Source organism: Alosa pseudoharengus, unplaced genomic scaffold (genome assembly GCF_046254945.1).
Source record: "Alosa pseudoharengus isolate Yale_2024_CS ecotype anadromous, Long Island Sound unplaced genomic scaffold, YU_APseudo_1.1 YU_APseudo_1.1_scf_7, whole genome shotgun sequence".
NCBI classification, from domain to species: domain Eukaryota; kingdom Metazoa; phylum Chordata; class Actinopteri; order Clupeiformes; family Clupeidae; genus Alosa; species Alosa pseudoharengus.
In genome coordinates, this window is record NW_027468859.1 from 4,264,621 (window position 1) to 4,284,620 (window position 20,000).

Here is a 20,000-nt window from a genome sequence, read left to right on the forward strand (position 1 = left end):
ATTTTAGCAATCTAAAAGGCATGGTCACTAGCTAATAGCTTAATTAAATGTAGGGGTTTGTCCAGTCCACATTGCGGGTGGTTTTGTTATCGAACATTATCAAACGTCGGGCGGATGGCGCAACAAGGTGGTTCCTAATCAGTTATGGGTGTGTTTTGGGCATAACATCATTTAAACCAATGAGAATGACATCTGTCATTCCCTTTAATAGCAAGCAGCAAAACTTCGGTAACACATTTTACTTGACAGTATCGACATAATGGTGGGTTTCCACACAGCGAAATACCTCGCGATTTTCGGCCTGCGAAATTTCACCTCGGGGGCGTGACGGCCAAACCGCTAACCTTTTGACTGCAGTGTCTAGTCAGTGGTTGCAAGCGAGCTAATTAGGCTAATTAAAATGTTTAAGTACTTAATGAAGGTATCCAGGGGTCTTTATGCCTCGACTAAGTTGATGTTGCCTATAAACAACAATGCATGTTCATAGAAACAACAAGGTCAATAAGACATAATATATTTCATACCTGTGTTGCAGCATGTAGCCTAGCTGTCTAGCTAGGTTTACAATGCAATCCAATGTCCTAAAAAACTAGCATTTCGTCTGTCAGCTAGCTAAAAAGTTTGAGTGTTTAAACTAACATATATAGTGGTCTATTTAGTGGTGTATGTGCTCTGACTAAGTTTGTGTGGCATATAAACCACAATTCGTGTTGATACAAGTGCCAATGTTCGTGTAGAAACATTTTAATCACATACAAATTTTTGTGTTACAGCTCAGGTAGTCTCCGCCATCTTGGTCAGACTTTTTTGTAACTCCCGCCTCCAAACACAAAGACGCGGACCTGATTGGTTCTCGAATGGTCCTCATTTAAATAAAGTTAAACTTTGGCCAACTTTCTTTCGCCTGCCTCGGCGATTCACTCTCATTTCGCCCAACCAGTCTCCATTCAACCTCAATGAGAGCGACGCGCTCTTACCTGATCACGTAACATCTGAGTCAATGGGCTTCTCCAGTGCCAAAAAGACAGAACATGGTCAAGCAAATAATTTTTGTTTCATAAAAATGTATTTGTTTTATGATGTAACCTTTGCAGAATATTTCTCATCCTTTGCTACTGAATGTCCAACTGTTCCAGGTTACACAAATACGGGTCAGCTGAATGTAGGCTAGTTTACCTCCCAGTGTTAAACTGAGTGATTACGAATACTTCACAACTTGTATAGTAAAGTGACATTCGATGTAGACTTCATAAGATATTCATGAAATATTTACAAAGGCTGGAGAGAAGAACAGCAATGCTGCTTTGCGATTGTTGGACTTTTATTTTGACAAGTTGTCGTCGTTCCGTCTTCCACATTCATGAAAGGTTTGGTATGAATGTTGATTCATGTCTCATGAAACAGTCATGAATGCTTTATGTGCAGTTTATGACAGCTGCTATAAATGTGTTATGAACTCACCTGTCAAGTAAAGTGTTACCCCTAATCCTAACCCTAATCCTAACCCTAACTTGTTATGACAAAAAACGAATGTCACTTAATAACAGAAGTGTTATGTCATAAACGTTTATGACTTGTTTATGACACGTTCATGACAGTGTCATGTCACTCTTAAGTAGATTTCAAGTAAAGTGTAACCAAATCTTCAAACAGCGCATCGGTATTTGATATTCAGTGGGATTCACGCGAGACCGCATGGAACAGGTATTCCACTAAACCATGCTTTACTAAAACCTAGCAGAGTATAGCCTACACGCATCTGCACTCGTCTATTATTTGAACTCTTTGGCAAAGTGAAACTAACTTCACTGTGGTGTCATAGTCAACGACAAAACAGTTATACACAGTTAATTACTTTCACTATTGACTGACAATGGGTTACCATCAAAAACCTGAAAAAAGCAACACTTACCCCAATAATGTTCGAAATCTAAGTACATTTATCCTGCAGAGGATTTGCTTCTTACATCTCGTGACAGTACGTCTTCAGCTGTGCTTCATATGCACTTTTCGCTATAGACCAGGTTTTTCTTGGTCAGTGGCGTAATGCTTTTTAAATAGTGTAAGATAGTGATTTTTTGATAATGCGCTAGCCCACATCTTAGGTTGTTGATTGTCACACCTCTGAGCGAATTGTTCGTGTCGCGAAAATAGGGCCCTCAGTCTCTCATCATTTCAATATATGCAAAAATACATGTTTGGATGTTTCACCAAAAATGCCTCAAGCCTTGGCTTTGCGTTATTGACTACTATATGCAGACGTATAAGCTTGTAAGAGATGATCATTATTATTACGGTATTGGTGACTTTGAACATGGTTCAGTTATCAGACATATTTCTGAGCTGCATGTTTTAACAGGGTTAACAAGACACAAGATAAGAACCCCCAAACGTATCCGCATAAACTCTAGATTCCCAATTGACAGTGTGACTGTGTGTGTGTGATGTGTGTGTGTGTGTGTGTGTGTGTGTGTGTGTGTGTGTGTGTGTGTGTGTACATGTATGTGTGTGTGTGTATTCAAGCATGTATGGAGCAGCTGTGTGTGTTGAAGTATTGCTGAGCTAATGATGGCTTCTGGCTTTCTTGAGTGTGTGTTTGTGTGTGTGTGTGTGTGTGTGTGTGTCTGTGTGTGTGTGTGTGTGTGTGTGTGTGTGTGTGTCTGTGTGTCTGTGTGTGTGTGAGGAAAAGAGAGAACTGGTTAGAGGGAGTCTGCGTGAGCACTGATGTATCACTGATCCATAATGGCTTCTAGCTTTGTCATCTGTCACCAGGAGTGCCTGTCTGACTGTGTGTGTGTGTGTGTGTGTGTGTGTGTGTGTGTGTTTGTGTGTGTGTGTTTGTATGTATGTGTGTGTGTGTGTGTGTGTGTGTGTGTGTGTGTGTGTGTGTGTGTGTGTGTGTGTTTGTGTGTGTGTGTTTGTGTGTGTCTGTGTGCGTTTGTGCATGTGAAGAAGTTGTGTATATATTGTTGTACCTTAATCTGCTTATGTGTGTGTGTGTGTGTGTGTGTGTGTCTGTGTGTGTGTGTGTGTGTCATTATACATGCAGACCTTGCTCTTCTTGTACAACTCCTGGCTAATAGTTACAGGAGAAAGAAGCACCCTGTGGCTTTGTGTGTGTGTGTGTGTGTGTGTGTGTGTGTGTGTGTGTGTGCGTGTGTGTGCGTCTTTGTGTTATTCCTTTAAAATGCCTAGTGGTTTGATATTATAACTAGAGAATGTAATTCCAGGGAATTATGAGTGCATGAAAATGCAGAAATGGCTGCTGAATAAAATATTGTTGAATATTGTTTAAAATATAATCCAAGTAAAAAGATGGAGGGTAGGCAGAGGAAACAGTTGGCGGGAGACATAGTTGATGACAAATGACGGTTGGAATAGCTAAACAGTTAAATAGTTGAGTAGTTTAAATGGTTAAATTATTTAATAGGGAATAATTGTAGTGAGGACTTTTATTTTGAAATAGTTGTGGGCAAAGGAAACAGATGGCGGGAGTCATAGTTGATGACAACTGACAGTTGGAATGGTTGAACAGTTAAATAGTTGCTTAAATTATTTAATAGGGAATAATTGTAGTGGGGACTTTTATTTTGAAACAGTTGTGGACAGAGGAAACAGTTGAACAGGATCTGTAGTCTTAAGAGAGCCAGATTGTATGCTTAACCCTTACAAGCCCGACCATTCTAATTTCGTTAAAATTTTAACGATGACCAATCATCTAATATCTCAGCTGTCCAATGACTGATTTTATTTCTGAAATCTTCCCCGTAATGCTGACAACATAAGCTTCAATTTGATATGATTGGTTAAGGGATTTATGGCGCGAAATGTTTTGGATACTTGAAGATGAGTCGTGAAAAAAAGTTTTCACGTCAGTCGTACATTTTGACATGGACCGCCAGATGCCACCTGCACTTCGTTGGAGTTTACCTCGACTGGAAACCGCACAGCTGGATAAACTGAGGTAATATATGTTTTTACATCGTTTCTAGTTATGGTTAATCTTAATTTGTAGTCATAAAATCATGTTATTTGACAGTAATATGCTTTCTCATCAGCGTCAACATTATGGCATAGCGGGGGCTAAGTGCATCGTCATGTAACTTTAGCTAGCTGCATTACTCTGAACTGCTTGCAGTATTCTCGTTTGCTTTTGATATCAGTTATTTTCATTTGACAATTTCATTTAAAAACCTGTTAGTATATAACCTGTTAGTAAGTTTGTTTTCTGGTACCAATTTGCTTGTTAGGTAAGCATTATATTGGCAAGTCAGTATAGCATACCAAAGCTGAATAAATTAATGGGCGCCGCGTTTCTAAGTTGCGTTCTCTTACCTGAAATAAGTTGAGCGATATTTTTACTCCTCTCAATATGTAGTTGTAGAAAACAAGATGTGAAATCACGGATTCTGTCAGAAATGTAGTGCTAATTAACTTATTGCCTCTCCTCGGGTTGTTACCTCGCTAGGCAGTTTGTAGTGAACTGTTTTACCTTGCTAACTTCTAAATGACAAACATCAGACATGCTTGTCTCATCATTTTCTAAGATGGCATGACTTGATATTCTACTCTTCTCAATATGTAGTTATAGAAAACATGATGTGAAATCACATATTATGTCAGAAATGTCATTGCATTTCAGCAGTTAGTTACTAGGTGAAATGTAATCTGTCTTTATCTTAATGCCAGCCAGGAAAACAGATTTAGGGTAGCTAAACCCATGTGTAATAAAATGACTTTTCATACTTCTAAATATTTTTGAGTTATTCAGAATGCTTCAATAGTTTAGGCTACCTCTTCTTGTGTATGTATGTGCACACACGCATGCATCTGTAGTTTTGTGATTTTATTTTTTAAATTAATAAAGGTATTACATTTGTATGATTTTACTGTTGTTTCAGATGGAGGATGGCAAGACCTACACAGACCTCCTTGCAGGCCTGAAGAGGTAGCTGACGGCTGATGAGCTTGCGCTCACAATGTTGAAGACCATGTTGTTGTTGTCCCAGGCATATGTGTGGTTTTACCAACCGGAACGGGTGGGAGGTTGTGCTTAGTAGGCCGTCGTATGCAAACACACAGTGCAGGGGCATGGTACGAAGAGACCCCAGAAGAGTTTCACAGTTTTCTGGGATTGATCATTGACATGGGACTTCAGTTCCCTCCCTAATATCCATTGCTACTGGGGAACCAAGTCTCCAGGGATCAGGGAGTGTTGACCAAATGAGAAATACATATTGTGTACACTTTTTCTCCATTGACATTGCCGTTGTCAGTAGTTTCTTATTATTTCAAGTAGGGCTGCACGATATATCTAAAATCTATCGTTATCGCGATATCTTGCACTCGCTTAACATTTGCGATGGACATACCACACATTTTTTGTGCCATGCGCATTCCATACAGTCTATGGTGTATTCACATTCTGAATGTCAACATATTTTACCAAACCGATGCTGTCATGCTGCCCTAGAAGCCCGTCCCCTACCAGTTTAGGTGTGTGGTGTTTTAGGTGTTGAGGCAGGAGCTAAGTCGTGATGGCTGAAGATAGTGAGTCGAGCGAGGTAGGCTACACTTAGGTGAAGAGGAATTAGTGACTAAAAGGAAAAGCACGTCTGTTATGGAAATATTTTGGTTTTATTAAGGATGACGTGTTACAAACACATCGCCAAATGCGTCCTTCTCCACTGTGTTAAAATAAACAATTTCTTTCGTTATAGTTATAGGATCAGAAGATATCCGTCTTTCACTGTAAGGCTTGTATTTCATGATTTGCATTTAGCCCCAGACAGCAGCAGAGAGGTAATCAGGATTTGTTATTTGTAAAAGTTGTTAAGCCTACTTCGTTGGACTGTGTGATCGCAACTCCTTACTTTCACTTTCCGCTGCACTCGGTATGCCGGTAGCCTAATAATGTGGGATGCGTATGAGGTTGGAGAAAAACATGAGGTGGAAATATTTAAATATCGCAACTTATATCATTATCGCAGTACTCAATAATGTAATCGCATATCGCATGTTTTCCTAATATCGTGCAGCCCTAATTTCAAGTTTGGCAATGCAGAATCTGGTGTTGAACCTAGATTTGGTAGCTACAGCCAGAAAGACTTTGGAGAAAATCTATCACAACAGCTGGCAGGCATTTCCGTCAAAATTTCAGCCTCGCCTTCAGCTGCTCCAACTACTACTCTGTCGTCTTTTCATCAAGTACATATTCCTGTACAGCAGGAGCCAAAGAAAAATTGTTGGCTTTGTTATAAAAACAACACATAATAACACTAAAGTAGCTTGTATGGCCTGGAGTTTAGCAGTAGGTGACTTTGTTTTTTTGGTAAACAAAATTGCTGTCAGATTTGGCATTCTACAGAAGGGGATGCGTTTCGTTTTGAGTCATAGGTCTTCTGTGTTTAACCTTCAGGTTCCCCACCCCACCTTTCCCTATCCTCCTCTGTGTGTGTGTGTGTGTGTGTGTGTATGTGTGTGTGTGTGTGTGTGTGTGTGTGTGTGTGTGTGTGAGTTTGTGTGTATATGTGTGTATGTGTTTATTCTCAACAGGCTTGTTCTATATAATCCACTTTCAAATGTTTAGAACACATTGATTTTTGAGTGATGAAGTTGATTGTATTCCTAGCTTTTCATAAATAATACATTTTATAGATGTATATCATTTTCATATTACACTAATTTATATAAGGAAGTTGTATCTGTTGAATCAAATGTATTTTATGTCTCTATTCAGAATTGATCTTCAATAAATATACAGTATACTTACTTCCTGTATTACTGGTAAGGTACATGTTTTTATTTTATATATCATTATTATTGACTGTAGCATTTGCTTATATACAAATAAATGGTTTATTCTTATGGACCAAATAAATCTAAACCATTGTGTCTGACTTCATTATTAGTTTTTATGCATACTTTCATGTTTTTGGTGAGAAAGAGAATGTGAATTCTGTCAACATTCTAAATCCTGTTTCCTGCATTTTTTTACACTGATCACTAAATGTATCATAACTTTTGAAAGGTTAATGATATTCCAATTCAGTCTTTTTTGTTAAATAGCCCACAACTTGCTGAACATGTCATACACTCTACATTTTTCTCTATCTTGTATAGAAATATGATGAAAATTCATTTTTATGTGAATGAAATTAAATTTTAACGAATTCCGGTATACATTTGGAGAGGATTTTGAAAGACTGTTCATTACTATATCAACATTACCATATGTATTTTACATCATTTGATAGAACTGATCCTTCTGATTACAATGGTATGTATATCCCATTGATGGTATGTATTATACTCAAGAAATAAGGTTTTTTGTGTAAGGAGGTCATCCAGCACCAAAAATGGAATGTTCGGCACGGGCACGAAAGGGTTAAAGCCTGAGACAGACAGTTGCTAGAGGTGGCCGGAACACTTGCCATAGGATTCTAAGTGCCCTATTGTGATGCCATAATCGCCAATGTTAAGTCTATGGGGTAATTTTTAGTAGTTTTTAATTAATAGTTCAAAAAGTATAAAAGTTACAAAGTTGAAAAATGCATAGCTTAAAGGAACCGTATGTAAGATTGTGGCCAAAACGGGTACTACAATCACTTTCAAATTACTGTAGAGCGGTGTATCCCCTTCCCCTCCCCTCTGACTGGCAGAGTTGGCAACCGGATGACGAAACACTACTGACTTTGTGATTAGTAGATAGGTGGAGGGTGGCGCATTAGGCCAAAACACAACATGACAACATCAACATCAGTTGAGGGCTGCAACTTCACTTTTTAAATGACAATATCCTGGCCAGACTACTGTTGTCAGTGATATAAGTATTTGAAAAGAACATGATTTCTTAATGTCTAGTGACATATCAGGGCAATTTTATGATTAATTGAAATACATTTTTTACATACGGTTCCTTTAAGTCACCTATGTAAGACCTACGCAACACAGTTTGAACAAAGTTTCTACGTCAAACGGTTGAAGCCACATTAAACGCACAAATACGTATGAAGAAAAATAATAAGAATAAATTTGATAACAGTAGAGTCCATGAGGACAAGCCAAGAAGAGGAAAATGAGGAGGAAGAACTGAGAGGATGTCAGTGAGAGAGAAAGAGAGAGAGAGAGAGAGAGAGAGAGAATGATGGTGAGAAGAAACAGACAGACACATGGACAGACGGGATGAGGGGTGACTAACATTCATCCTGTCTGCTGTGTGTGTGTGTGTGTGTGTGTGTGTGTGTGTGTGTGACTAACATTCTCCCTGTCTGCCGTCTGGCTTGCTTGCGACACCGACTCCCTCTGCAACCCGTTTCCATGGAGACGCTTTCCCTCCAGAGGAACTGTTGCTCAGGCGGACGTCTATAAATATGCACCCCAGATTTCACCTAATCTCACATTTACATGCACATACATCAGCCTATAGATCAGATGATCAGATGCACACACACACACACACACACACACACACACACACACACACACACACACACACACACATACATCAGCCTATAGATCAGATGATCAGATGCACACACAAACACACACACATACTGTACACCACCAATGACAACCATATGCACAGACTCAGGAGCCAGTAGCTGTATAAATTTAAGACCTACAATTATATATTCATGTACAGCTCTGGAAAGAGACCACTGCACATTTTCTGATGTAATCCTGCTGTTGCTGAGTGACATTGGAATGAGTTGACAGTCATATTCAAATTTGCAGTGGTCTCTTAATGACCGTCAACTCATTTGAATGTCACTTAGCAACCGTAGGATGACATCAGAAAAATGTGCAGTGGCATCCTTATTTTCTCCAGAGCTGTGTATATATATATAGAAAATACATAGAAAAGGAGTGAAGAATATGGTCAACATTATTAAATATGAGTGTATGAATGAGTCACTTTATATGGAGCACATTAATAGTCAATAGCCTTCAAGTAAATAATAATAATAATAGTAATAATAATAATACATTTCATTTATAAGTGCCTTTCAAGATACCTAAGGACACTGTACAGTTTCTTTTTTTTACTTCAAGGACACTATAGAGTATATATGAAGAGATAGAAAAACACAGAGGACACTGTACACTCAAGAGAACAAAGACACACAGACACAGTGTACACAGCACCACGGACGCTTCTTTTCCCTCAGCAGAGGTAGTGGTGTAGTCACCAGGAATGTCCTGAGCAGAGGTAGTGGTGTAGTCACCAGGAATGTCCTCAGCAGAGGTAGTGGTGTAGTCACCAGGAATGTCTACCTGTAAATGTTCCTGTTTTAGAAGCATATGAGATGCAGCCAAGGGGGACTGGGGGAGGATGGAGATAATGAATAGCAAAGGTCCTATAGGACAGAGCTGTAGGGGCCCTAGAGTTACCTATAGAGACAAACTGCTCTCCCGCTGTGAGAAGATTCAAAACAGGAAAGTGGTGTGCCAAAGAGGCCGAGTAATGTTTCTAGAAGGGTTACAGTGGACAGTGATGGACAGTGATGAAGGCATCTGTGGGGTCGAGGGGGATAAGGATGCTGACATGGCCTGTGTCAGCAGCTAGGAGTCGGTCATTTACGACAGGGGTTTTCAACTGATTATGAACCAGGGACCACCATTCTGACTAATTATGTAACGCCAGGACCACCACTGAATAAAAATACTCATTCCCACATTACAACTACATTACTGAATCCATGGTCAGGGACCATCAGCAATGTCCTCGCGGACCACAATTGAGCCACAGACCACTGGTTGAAAACCCCTGAATTATGACCTTAACCAGGGCAGTCTCAGCACTATGCTTCAAACCCTAAACCCAGGCTCAAACTCTTCCCATAGGTCACGATGGGTTAGATGCTCCTGGAGCTGATAGACTGACGGTACACTCAAGGATGGAATGAAATGAATGGATCATTTTTTGAACCCTTAAAGGTGTGGGTTTTTGAACATTCTAACATAAGATTCCGTTCCGCAACAATTCAAAGGTTCTAAAATTCTATGTTGAATTCAATGAACCCAGATATTCTTCAGAACGTTCATTTCCCAACATTCCCGTCACACCGGTGTAACGGTACACCTTTAGTCGCCTGTGGCTGCATGGGTGAGGGTGGCAGCAGCACAGCCTACGAGGCCCATTCAGAGCACACCGGCTGCACTATACTGGCTATGAGAGCAGAGGTTAAATGGATGACTGTAGTTTCAGCTTGTCAGGGCTCCCTCCCTCCCCAAGCTCAAGACAGGCCATTTATTAATGCGCGCTGTTGGTACACTGTGTTGTCGATACACATTCGGCCTCAAACGTTTAGATCTGCAGCTCCACCATCCATCAACTCGACGTTTACGTGAAGCTAGCTCCGTGCATGGGGGAAGGAGTCCAAACACGAGCAGTGGCCATCGATGACCTGCTATCTCCATCATGTTTCTGTTACAAGATGTAGAACATCATAGATGTCATTCAAAACTGTGAAGGTAGCTCCCAAAATGTGAGTTTATTTATTTCAACAATCCCAGAGAAAGCCTTTAAAGCTTTTACGCCAACCAAATCAATAGGACAGTCTCCAGTTATTTGTGCTCAAGCCTTGAGCCTCTGAATGGTTCAACACTATCTCACTGCTAAGATTAGCTCATAGCAATGAGCTCAGTAAAATTGATTAAAGTTGGCACTGGTTGCTGCTCATTCAAAGGCCTTCACAGGGTGTTATTTCCCATATCATGCCATGCCTGTCTACATACCTACTGTACATTCTACGTCCCTCCAAGACTCTTGGAATAAGGCTGAGCGATTAATGGAGTTTTAATTTCAATCACAATTTTGCCTTCCACTGATTATAAACAACAGAGTGGAGAAAAAAATATTATTTTGCTACAATCCATTTTGCAATGACAATTTGAAAATCCATCATTAAAAGGTGAAGCTCATATATCAGAGAAAATGCAATAATTGCAGGTAAATGAGCAGTCATTTTTAAATAGTGATTTCAATACTGACCTAAATAATCGTGATGATTTTTGCTATAATCGAGCAGCCCAACTTTTGGAAGTGAAAGGCAATGCCAAACTACAGCAGCACCACTGAGTTGACATCAGCCATCTTGTGCATGGGATACTATGCGTGTCTTTGTTCTGTTTTATGTTGGAGATGAGCAAAGTAACTTCTCTCCACCGCTGTTAACAGGAAAGGCTTTTTAGAAAAGCGATTGTGTAAACAGGCGGACGGGTCGATAGGAGTGAGGCTTATTCATTTGGATGCTGGGGACTCTGCGTGGTGCCTCCTGTGGAGTGGAGCAGCCCATCTCTCTGACTGTGACTCCTCTCGCTCGCAGGCGGAGGGCTTTGAAATAGTCTTGTGTAAGCAATCTCATTCACAGTGCGTGGGTATGAATGAATGTGGGTTTGTGTGTGTGACAGATAGGAGGGGGTGTGTGTTTTTGTGTCTTTGTGTGTCTTTGTGTGTGTGTGTGTGTGTGTGTGTGTGTGTGTGTGTGTGTGTGTGTGTGTGTGTGTGTGTGTGTTTGTGTGTGTGTGTGGGAGAGATAGAGAGAGAAAGAGAGAGAGAGAGTTGTGTGCGTACGCATTTGTGTCAATTTTATTGTAAGTGACAGAATGTATACTGTTTTCATTGTGTATGTGTGCAGTGGAATGCCACAAATGAGCTGAATTGATCAACATTACAGGTGAGTTACAGACGTGTAAAAAGACTTCATACTCTACAAGGAAACATGGGACACACAGACGCACACACACATACAAACAACACACACACACACACACACACACACACACACACACATACGTAAAGGCATATGCTTATCCACACTATAGATTTTTCCGTGAAAAAATACTAGCCTCTGATCCTAACCCTATAAAATATACTGTAGGTTGGAGAACTGTGACGGTTTCATACACCCACTCAATCCACTCTCTAAATGTGTGTGTGTGTGTGTGTGTGTGTGTGTGTGTGTGTGTGTGTGTGTGTGTGTGTGTGTGTGTGTGTGTGTTTGTGTGTGTGTGTGGAGCTACATGCTAGGTTAATATCCCTGAAAAGATGGTTGTTTTCTACCTCTCTTTCTATGCACATTTTTCATACTCATGAATTCATCTTGTATCCCTAAGTACATGTGTTAGTGGGCATGCTTGTCTGTGTCTGTGCCCGCAAGTGTGAGTGAGTGTGTGTGTGTGTGTGTGTGTGTGTGTGTGTGTGTGTGTGTGTGTGTGTGTGTGTGTGTGTGTGTGTGTGTGTGTGTGTGTGTGTGTTTGTGTGTGTGTGTGGAGCTACATGCTAGGTTAATATCCCTGAAAAGATGGTTGTTTTCTACCTCTCTTTCTATGCACATTTTTCATACTCATGAATTCATCTTGTATCCCTAAGTACATGTGTTAGTGGGCATCCTTGTCTGTGTCTGTGCCCGCAAGTGTGAGTGAGTGTGTGTGTGTGTGTGTGTGTGTGTGTGTGTGTGTGTGTGTGTGTGTGTGTGTGTGTGTGTGTGTGTGAATACATGTGTTTGTGGGTATGCTTGTCTGTGTTTAAGTATGTCTCTGTGCCCAAGAGTGTTTGTGTGTGTGTGTGTGTGTGTGTGTGTGTGTGTGTGTGTGTGTGTGTGTGTGTGTGTGGTTATGTGTGATTGTGTGTGCTTATCTGTGTGTAAGTGTGTGTCTGTGTCCGTGAGTAAGTGTGAGCGCGCATGTGATCACATCTCTTTACCATCATGGAGCCGTCCAGCAGCCCGGAGTCCAGTTTGGATGGCGCCTGCACTCACGCAAGTGTGTGTGTGTGTGAGCGTGTGTGTGTGTGTCTGTGTCCGTGAATATGTGTGAGCGTGTGTGTGATCACATCTCTTTACCGTCATGAAGCCGTCCAGCAGTCCGGAGTCCGGTTTGGGCGGCGCCTGCAGTCTCTCCATGGACCACTTCTCAATGATGGAGGTGACCTGCGTGCTCTCCGTGTTCAGGATCCTAAAGCCCGTCATGTTCACGCCACTGTAGCGGTACGGCTCCATGTCCAGCGCAAACAGATCCTGCAAGGACAACACACTCACTCAGGCAGCTAGCACAGAGCCGAGGACTTGCACAAGAACAAACTATGGGCCAGATATACTAACGCGTTTGCGCCCATTTCAGGCGTATTTGTTTCGCAATCGCTATTTAGAGCACCAGTTTTGTAAGTATTTGTACTATCAAAAGCAACCTTAACTTTCGTTGGCCTTTCACTTACTTTCACTTTCACGTCATTCACTTAAACTTTCCTACTTGCTAGATTTGACCAATTTTCCATAGCCTATGTGCACAAGTACTTTGAGTAAAACTACTGATCTTCATTATCTCCCTGCTTGTTGACATCTTATCATGTATGGTATAATTTCATGATCGCTAAACGTTTGATTCTTTTTAATGTTGTCATCAGTTAACTTCATTCAACTGCTCTTGTATAGGCTCTGCCATTCAGTTGTGGACGTTCGTAAATTGCGTTTATGGGCGGAGAAAGGCAGAGAAAGGCGCAGTTTACACTAGTTTGATAAATATGACGGAAACTTTGGTCTGACAGCGTTCGCAATCTGCGGTTTGTCCATGACGCTGATAACGCTATGTTCGCAAATGTACGTACATCTGGCCCTATCTGTCTGAGTCTCTAGACACAGTTTAGGTCCGGCTCCAATATGACCCTGATTTGACCCTGACCTGGTTCTCCTCTGGCCCTGACCTGGCTCTCCTCTGGCCCTGACCTGGCTCTCCTCTGGCCCTGACCTGGCTCTCCTCTGGCCCTGACCTGGTTCTCCTCTGGCCCTGACCTGGTTCTCCTCTGGCTCTGATCTGGCTGTCCACTGGCCTCACTCTGATAAGACCCTGTTCTGATAAGAGCTAAAAAAAAAAAGTCAAAAAGGAAGATCTAAATACAGATAGTAGCTATATAGATAGATTTGCCTCAGATCTGGCTCTGATCTAATACTGATATGACCTTGATCTGACTTTGACCTGGCACTTCCCTGCCTCTGATATCACCCCAATATGGGCCAGTTTAGATCCAAAAACAGCCCTAGTACAGAGCAGAGTTGAATGAAAAGAAATGAAAGGGAAAAATAAGCGAGATGTACAGAAGGCTCGAAGGAGACTAGACAGATCAATCCTGGAGCTTAATTGAGAGTGTAGCCTGGACTGAGCGTGTGGAGCTTGAAGCACTTCCTGAGCTGATCGTGGCTCAGATGTGGCCTGGCTCTGGTCCTGATCTGACTGAGATTAAATCTGTTCTAGAACTCGTCCACATTTGTTCTGGAGTCAGCGGAGCTTCCATGACAATAGAACAAACAGCCAAAGAGAATATTTCATTACAGAGTGGACGATTCTCTTTGATTTCATTCACTTTGATGATCTCGCTCTCTCTCTCTCTCTCTCTCTCTCTCTCTCTCTCTCTCTCTCTCTCTCTCTCGCTCTTTCTCTCTCCCTGACGCAGAAGAGGACCATAAAACTACACATATAGCATAGGTAGCTCATCCAAAGTGACTCAAAAGAAGCATTGCTTATTATTTGAGAATGTTGACATTATGTTTGTTGTTTTACTATCCATAATGTATAGCACTCAGGCAACAGAGTTGAAGGAAATTACATGCTTATAACCAAAAGTGAGACACAAGTCTGTGGTTTCTTAAATCCATCACACTGAAAACATTTGTTTGGTCTAAATCATTAAAAATGACTGAAATAGCAACAGTCGTTAGTAATTGTTTTGATGTAATGTCAAATACATATGCTCTTTGTTACTCACACTGATTCAGTAAAAGAGAGCTGCTGTGAGAGCAATGGTGCATTCAAGACATCTGGAATCCTACAGAATTTGTCACAAAGCCCTGTGACCGTCTCTCTACAGAGTCCTAACAATCGTCTCAGGTTCCTGATTCTCCAAGCTCTGTTCTGCGGTTCTCATGGTCTGTGACTTCCTGAAGTCTACAATCTAAGGCAGGAGTTGAGCGGGTTCTTCTGTCTAAAATGATAATTCTGATACAGAAAATAACATCAAAAAGATCCAGAGCTTCAGAAGCCCCTTTCTTTCCTGTCAAAAAGACCCCTTCTGTTTCTGTTTCAGATGAAAGGCTGTCTACTTGCAGCATGACTGGCTTGAAAGCTAAGAGAGAGTTTTTTTTTTTTTTTTTTTGGGGGGGGGGGGGGGGGGGGGGGTGATAACACAGCGCAGGGTTTGACGTGAACTCACAAACTTTTGTTCTGTCAGTAAAATTCGCCATCCTGCTTTTCAGCATCCCCGCCAAAAAAAGAGACTATCAATCACTGGGACATCAAACACCGAAAAAGATCAAGAGAGTGATTGTGTGTGTTTGTGTGTGTGTGTGTGTATGTAGTTTTGGGCGATGATAACAGGGCTTGACATGAACTCACAGACTTTTGCTCTGCCAGTATATTTTAAATTTTAGCACCTCATATCTCCACCCAAAATATTGTCAATCACTTGGACATAAAATAATATGAAAAATATCAAGAGAGTGATTGTGTGTGTGTTTGTGTGTTTGTGTGTGTGTGTGTGTGTGTGTGTGTGTGTGTGTGCACGTGTACTGTACAGTATGTGTGTGTGTGCACGTGTATGTGTGTGTGTGCCCATGAGAAAGTGTGTGTGTGTGTGTGTGAGTGTGTGTGTGTCTGTGCATGTGTTAGTGTTTGTGTGTATGTGTACTCACCAGCGTGGTAAATATGAAGTGATAGTACTCTGTCATCATGCCCATGGAGAGAGCCTGTAGGGAAAAGCATAGGTCATTTGATGACTTCTTAATATTTACTTAAATATCAAACAAAAACATAAACATGAGTCATGTGTGTGTGTGTGTGTGTGTGTGTGTGTGTGTGTGTGTGTGTGTGTGTGTGCACATGTGCTCCTTGCCTGTTTGAGAATCCAAGCAGCCATCTCATGTCCGCAGTCAAAGATGACATGGAACTCCTTGGCCTTCTTCATCTCCTTGAGCAAGGGCTTGGCGTCCTTGGTCTCGGCGGGCAGCTGACGAATCTTCAGACGGATGTTGTAGCGCGACGGAGCCTTGATCAGCTCCTGCAGCCGAATCAGCCCTGTGGAGAAGAACCCTTCATAGAGTATCATATCACTGCTACAGGCTGCACACAAACTAGCACTGCTACTGACAATCATGTCACTGCCTTATCACCGCTATAGAGTTTCCAACATCACTGTCCTTCACAGACTACTTCAGCCTTTACAATATGGATATAGGCTTTTTATAGTATAGCACTGTTATTGAGTTATGATGATAAGTCTATGGATTTTGTAGACTTTAGATGTTATAACAGGTAATAGTTCATGGAATTCCATTGCCAAGCATATGTAGACTATCACTATTAGACTTTATTTTGATTCATCACAATCTTAGATCATATTTCTGCTATAGGATTTGCTACTGTGCTTCCTCTATAGTAAATCACACAGTGGAAGGGCTGTCTAGGGTATGTGGTTTATTCAACTGTCGGCTCCAGGGAGGAAATTACCTTTAAAATGTCTCTGATGAGAAATTAAATTTGAAGGACGGTATTAATATGTAAAGGGCAGTGAGGAGATATATCACTCAAGCCGTCCGATGTTAATAATGTTCAAATGAAATTGAAAGAGCGAGAGAGAGACTTTATTAATAGTTTATAAAAGTGTAATAGAAGGCTCTGTAAAAGACCTGATGAAACTCAGGAACTAAGGTTTGAACTTTAGGCTTTGTTTCATACTGTATATAGTGTATGTGCTTTCATACAGTGCCTTGGTTAAAAACAGTAAGAGTTAATGAGTTAATGTTCATTAAAATGTCATGGGGTTCCTTGAGGGACTTCACTAATATGATTAGCTCCTGAATCCATTAAAAAACACTGGTACCAGTTCCTGTACTAATGCTCTTTATATTTAAAGTCAGGCAAACACATACAATGACAGGTTTCAATTAGATGTGATAGCTTTGCTCACTCTGTAGACTGTCACTATTAGACTATAATGTAAGTACATTACATTTTTTAATGATGACATGCAATTGTGAATTAATTTATTTTTATTACATTTATTATTTTTGCTTTTATTCACATAAAGCATTGAATTGCCTCTATGACATCAGCGCAATTCAATTCAATTCAAGGCAACATGTATTACCCTGGAAACAATATACAGGACACATACCAACCTTGTCATTCACACCCTGTTAGCCTAGAAATCTAGACGCACCCTAGCGGCAGCCAATTACATTTGCTTCCAGGGCTAGTCTAGCAACTCTCCGTTGGCTTGTGAGCTTGAAAAATTAAACTTCTATCAGGCCAATCAAATTGTGTATAGAGTCGTTAGGCGGGCTTAACATAATGATTGATGGCAGAGTTGCAACGGTTTGGCTTGAATTCCCTGCTACTTGAGGACAAAGAAGATGGATGTTGCTGTTGGCCAACAGTGTGACACGAGTTAAGCTTTTTTTTAAGTTGGCAAAAGTTTGAACTAGCCAACTAGCTCCGTTGGTGGGAAAACGCATAGGACTCATAGCGCTGTCCTATTGTGTGCAGAGGGAATTTGAAAGACAACCGATTATCCCGCCCCTCGGACTGAGCACTGCGAACGGTGAGTGCCCAGACCCTACATTTTAATGTGGGTCTGGCTCGTCAGGCTAACACCCTGTGTCTTTGAGTTAAAACCACATTTTGTAATTCTATGCCCTGAGTTCCTTCTCTACTCCCTGATTGGACAGTGAGCGTGAGACCTGATTGGTCACACGTGCTGTGGAAGCTCCGATAGATAGCTATGGCAACGGGCAAATTCCAAACAAGGAGACGTGTCGAGGCTGCAGGTCATTATTTTTACTAGTCACTGCACCTAAAGACGCTAATGGAATTAAAAGAAGGGACATTAAAGTCAATATGTATTATTTATGAGTGTACATGTCAAGGTGGATATAAAAGCATCCATAAACCCATCATCGTTAAAAAGGCTATAAAACAAATTGTGCTTAGCAAAACTCAATGAAGAGGGGAGAGGAGAAGAGATAAACAATATCTGTGTGTGTGTTCTTGGTTTTTGTCTGTTTTTGTTCTTATGTGCTCTGTGTGTTTGTGCATGTGTGTGTGTGTCTGCACACACAAGTGAGTTTTTTTTTTTTTTTGTGCAGGCTAACAGAAAGTGATTATGTGATTATGATTAAGTGTGTGTGTATTTCTGTTCCTAGTTGTGTGTAATGTGCCTTAGGCATTATGATATTTGCCTGTAACAGGACGTGACTAGAAAATCACAGCGTAACACTTAGCCCATGTCGAGGTCCAGTCTCTCTAAGTAAGAGCGCTGGCATGCTTCACCGAGCTAATCAATATGAACTTCTTGGGTGTTCCATTTATGCTCATTATGCACAAAGTCTGCACAACACTGCAGGGAGGATTGGGAAATGACAGCGGCTCGGTTTCACACCTGGGTCGCCGTGGGCACTAGGATGTGAGTGTGTTACGGACAGAGAAGCGTTTATTTTTTTTTTATGTTTTCACAGCCTTCACGACTGAGTTAAATCAAGGCACCGAATATGGCTATGCAATAAGACACCTCTGATGGCTATTGCTCCAGGGTAAGACTGTCATAGGGCCAGAATGTTAGATCTCAATTTTATATCCCAATCACTTCTTTAACTCAATCTCCGTTATTAATTATTTATAATGTATGTTTATGTTTTATAATTTATCTTTTATTACGTTTTTGTAATGTTTATATTTACAATGTGTGTTAAGTTTATTTATTTTTATATGGATAATATAATATAGTATGTTTGAATTTGAAGAGTTTGGTTCCAAAATGCTATATCCTCCCTTTTCATGAATCCTTTTTTACATTTTTGTTTTCCATGTAATTTCAAATCAAAATGATTGATATTACCTGAGATACACAATTAAATAACATGACTTATCAATGTTTTAAAAACAGATATATAGCATTTTGGAACCAAACTCTTTATTTATATTGGAGGATTCTCTGGCTGTTGCGTTGTGTTGAGATGGTACAATAATGAATAACAGAACACAGGCTAAGTCTCGAACAGTAAAACTGTGCAGAGTCTAACAGTTGTGGTTGTTATTAGAAGCGGCTGCTGAGCCTTCCGACAGAAGATGCTCCTCAGGTTGCTTCCTCGATCCGTCTCAGAATCAAAACCTAAGACAAAGCCTGTTATACTAAAACATACAAATGTCAATCATGCCAACCAGTGTACAAAACCCAGCTCTGGCCAGATGGAGATACTAGCCCGAACAGACCGACATGCTGTCTCCCTCGGCCCATGTTATCACTGATGTTCCTCGGATCTTCCTAAACACTGGGCTGTATGACCTAACTGCTGGTACACAGGCCTAAGGCACAGTTATGCACAATGGTATGGACCTCTCCCCGTTGTATACTACACACAGGAGTAACATATGAACACATCAGAATATAGTAAGAATACCCCAGAATTCTACAATTCTATGAATTCTATAGTTATTAATGCATTTAATATATCATACAATTGATAATATATAATTTATTAATTATATTATTATTAATAATATATTCTTATTTCTATGCAATTCTTAATTCTGTATGTCAATGTTTAATTGCTATATTATACTATGGCATATTATTTATTTATCATGTATAATCATAGGTGGAAATAATGTTATACATAAGAGAGTTAATGAGAGAGTGTGTGATAGAGTGACAGAAAGATAGAGTGGGTGGGTGTGTGTGTGCATGTGTGCGTGTGCGCTTGTGTGTGTGTGCGTGTGTGTGAGAAGGACTTGATTAACACAGGCCCGTTGCTGATAAGCTCTGCTGTCCATGGTGGGCTATGCTGTTAATCAGTGAGATGTCCTGGGGAGATCCTCCCCTTCCGTATGCTGAGAATCTGAGAGTGCACCACAACCCATCATCATCAGCCATCAATATTTCATCACTAGACGCAAGAGGTGGTGTCACACTAATACCTCTACTGCCTCCCCTCTCTCTCTCTCTTTCAAAC

At 40.7% G+C, this 20,000-nt stretch overlaps 1 protein-coding gene across 1 annotated transcript in view; it reads right to left on the reverse strand.

Annotated features, from left to right (window-relative positions):
* Positions 1 to 20,000, reverse strand: part of LOC143110288 (glutamate receptor ionotropic, kainate 2-like) — a 64,687-nt gene that overhangs the window by 29,703 nt on the left and 14,984 nt on the right. Inside the window, exons 4-6 of the mRNA XM_076273175.1 lie at positions 15,887 to 16,068; positions 15,687 to 15,740; positions 12,849 to 13,022 (exon numbers count right to left, since the gene is read on the reverse strand). Of these exons, the coding sequence (XP_076129290.1) occupies positions 12,849 to 13,022; positions 15,687 to 15,740; positions 15,887 to 16,068 (410 nt within the window). The remainder of the gene's footprint in view (positions 1 to 12,848; positions 13,023 to 15,686; positions 15,741 to 15,886; positions 16,069 to 20,000) is intronic.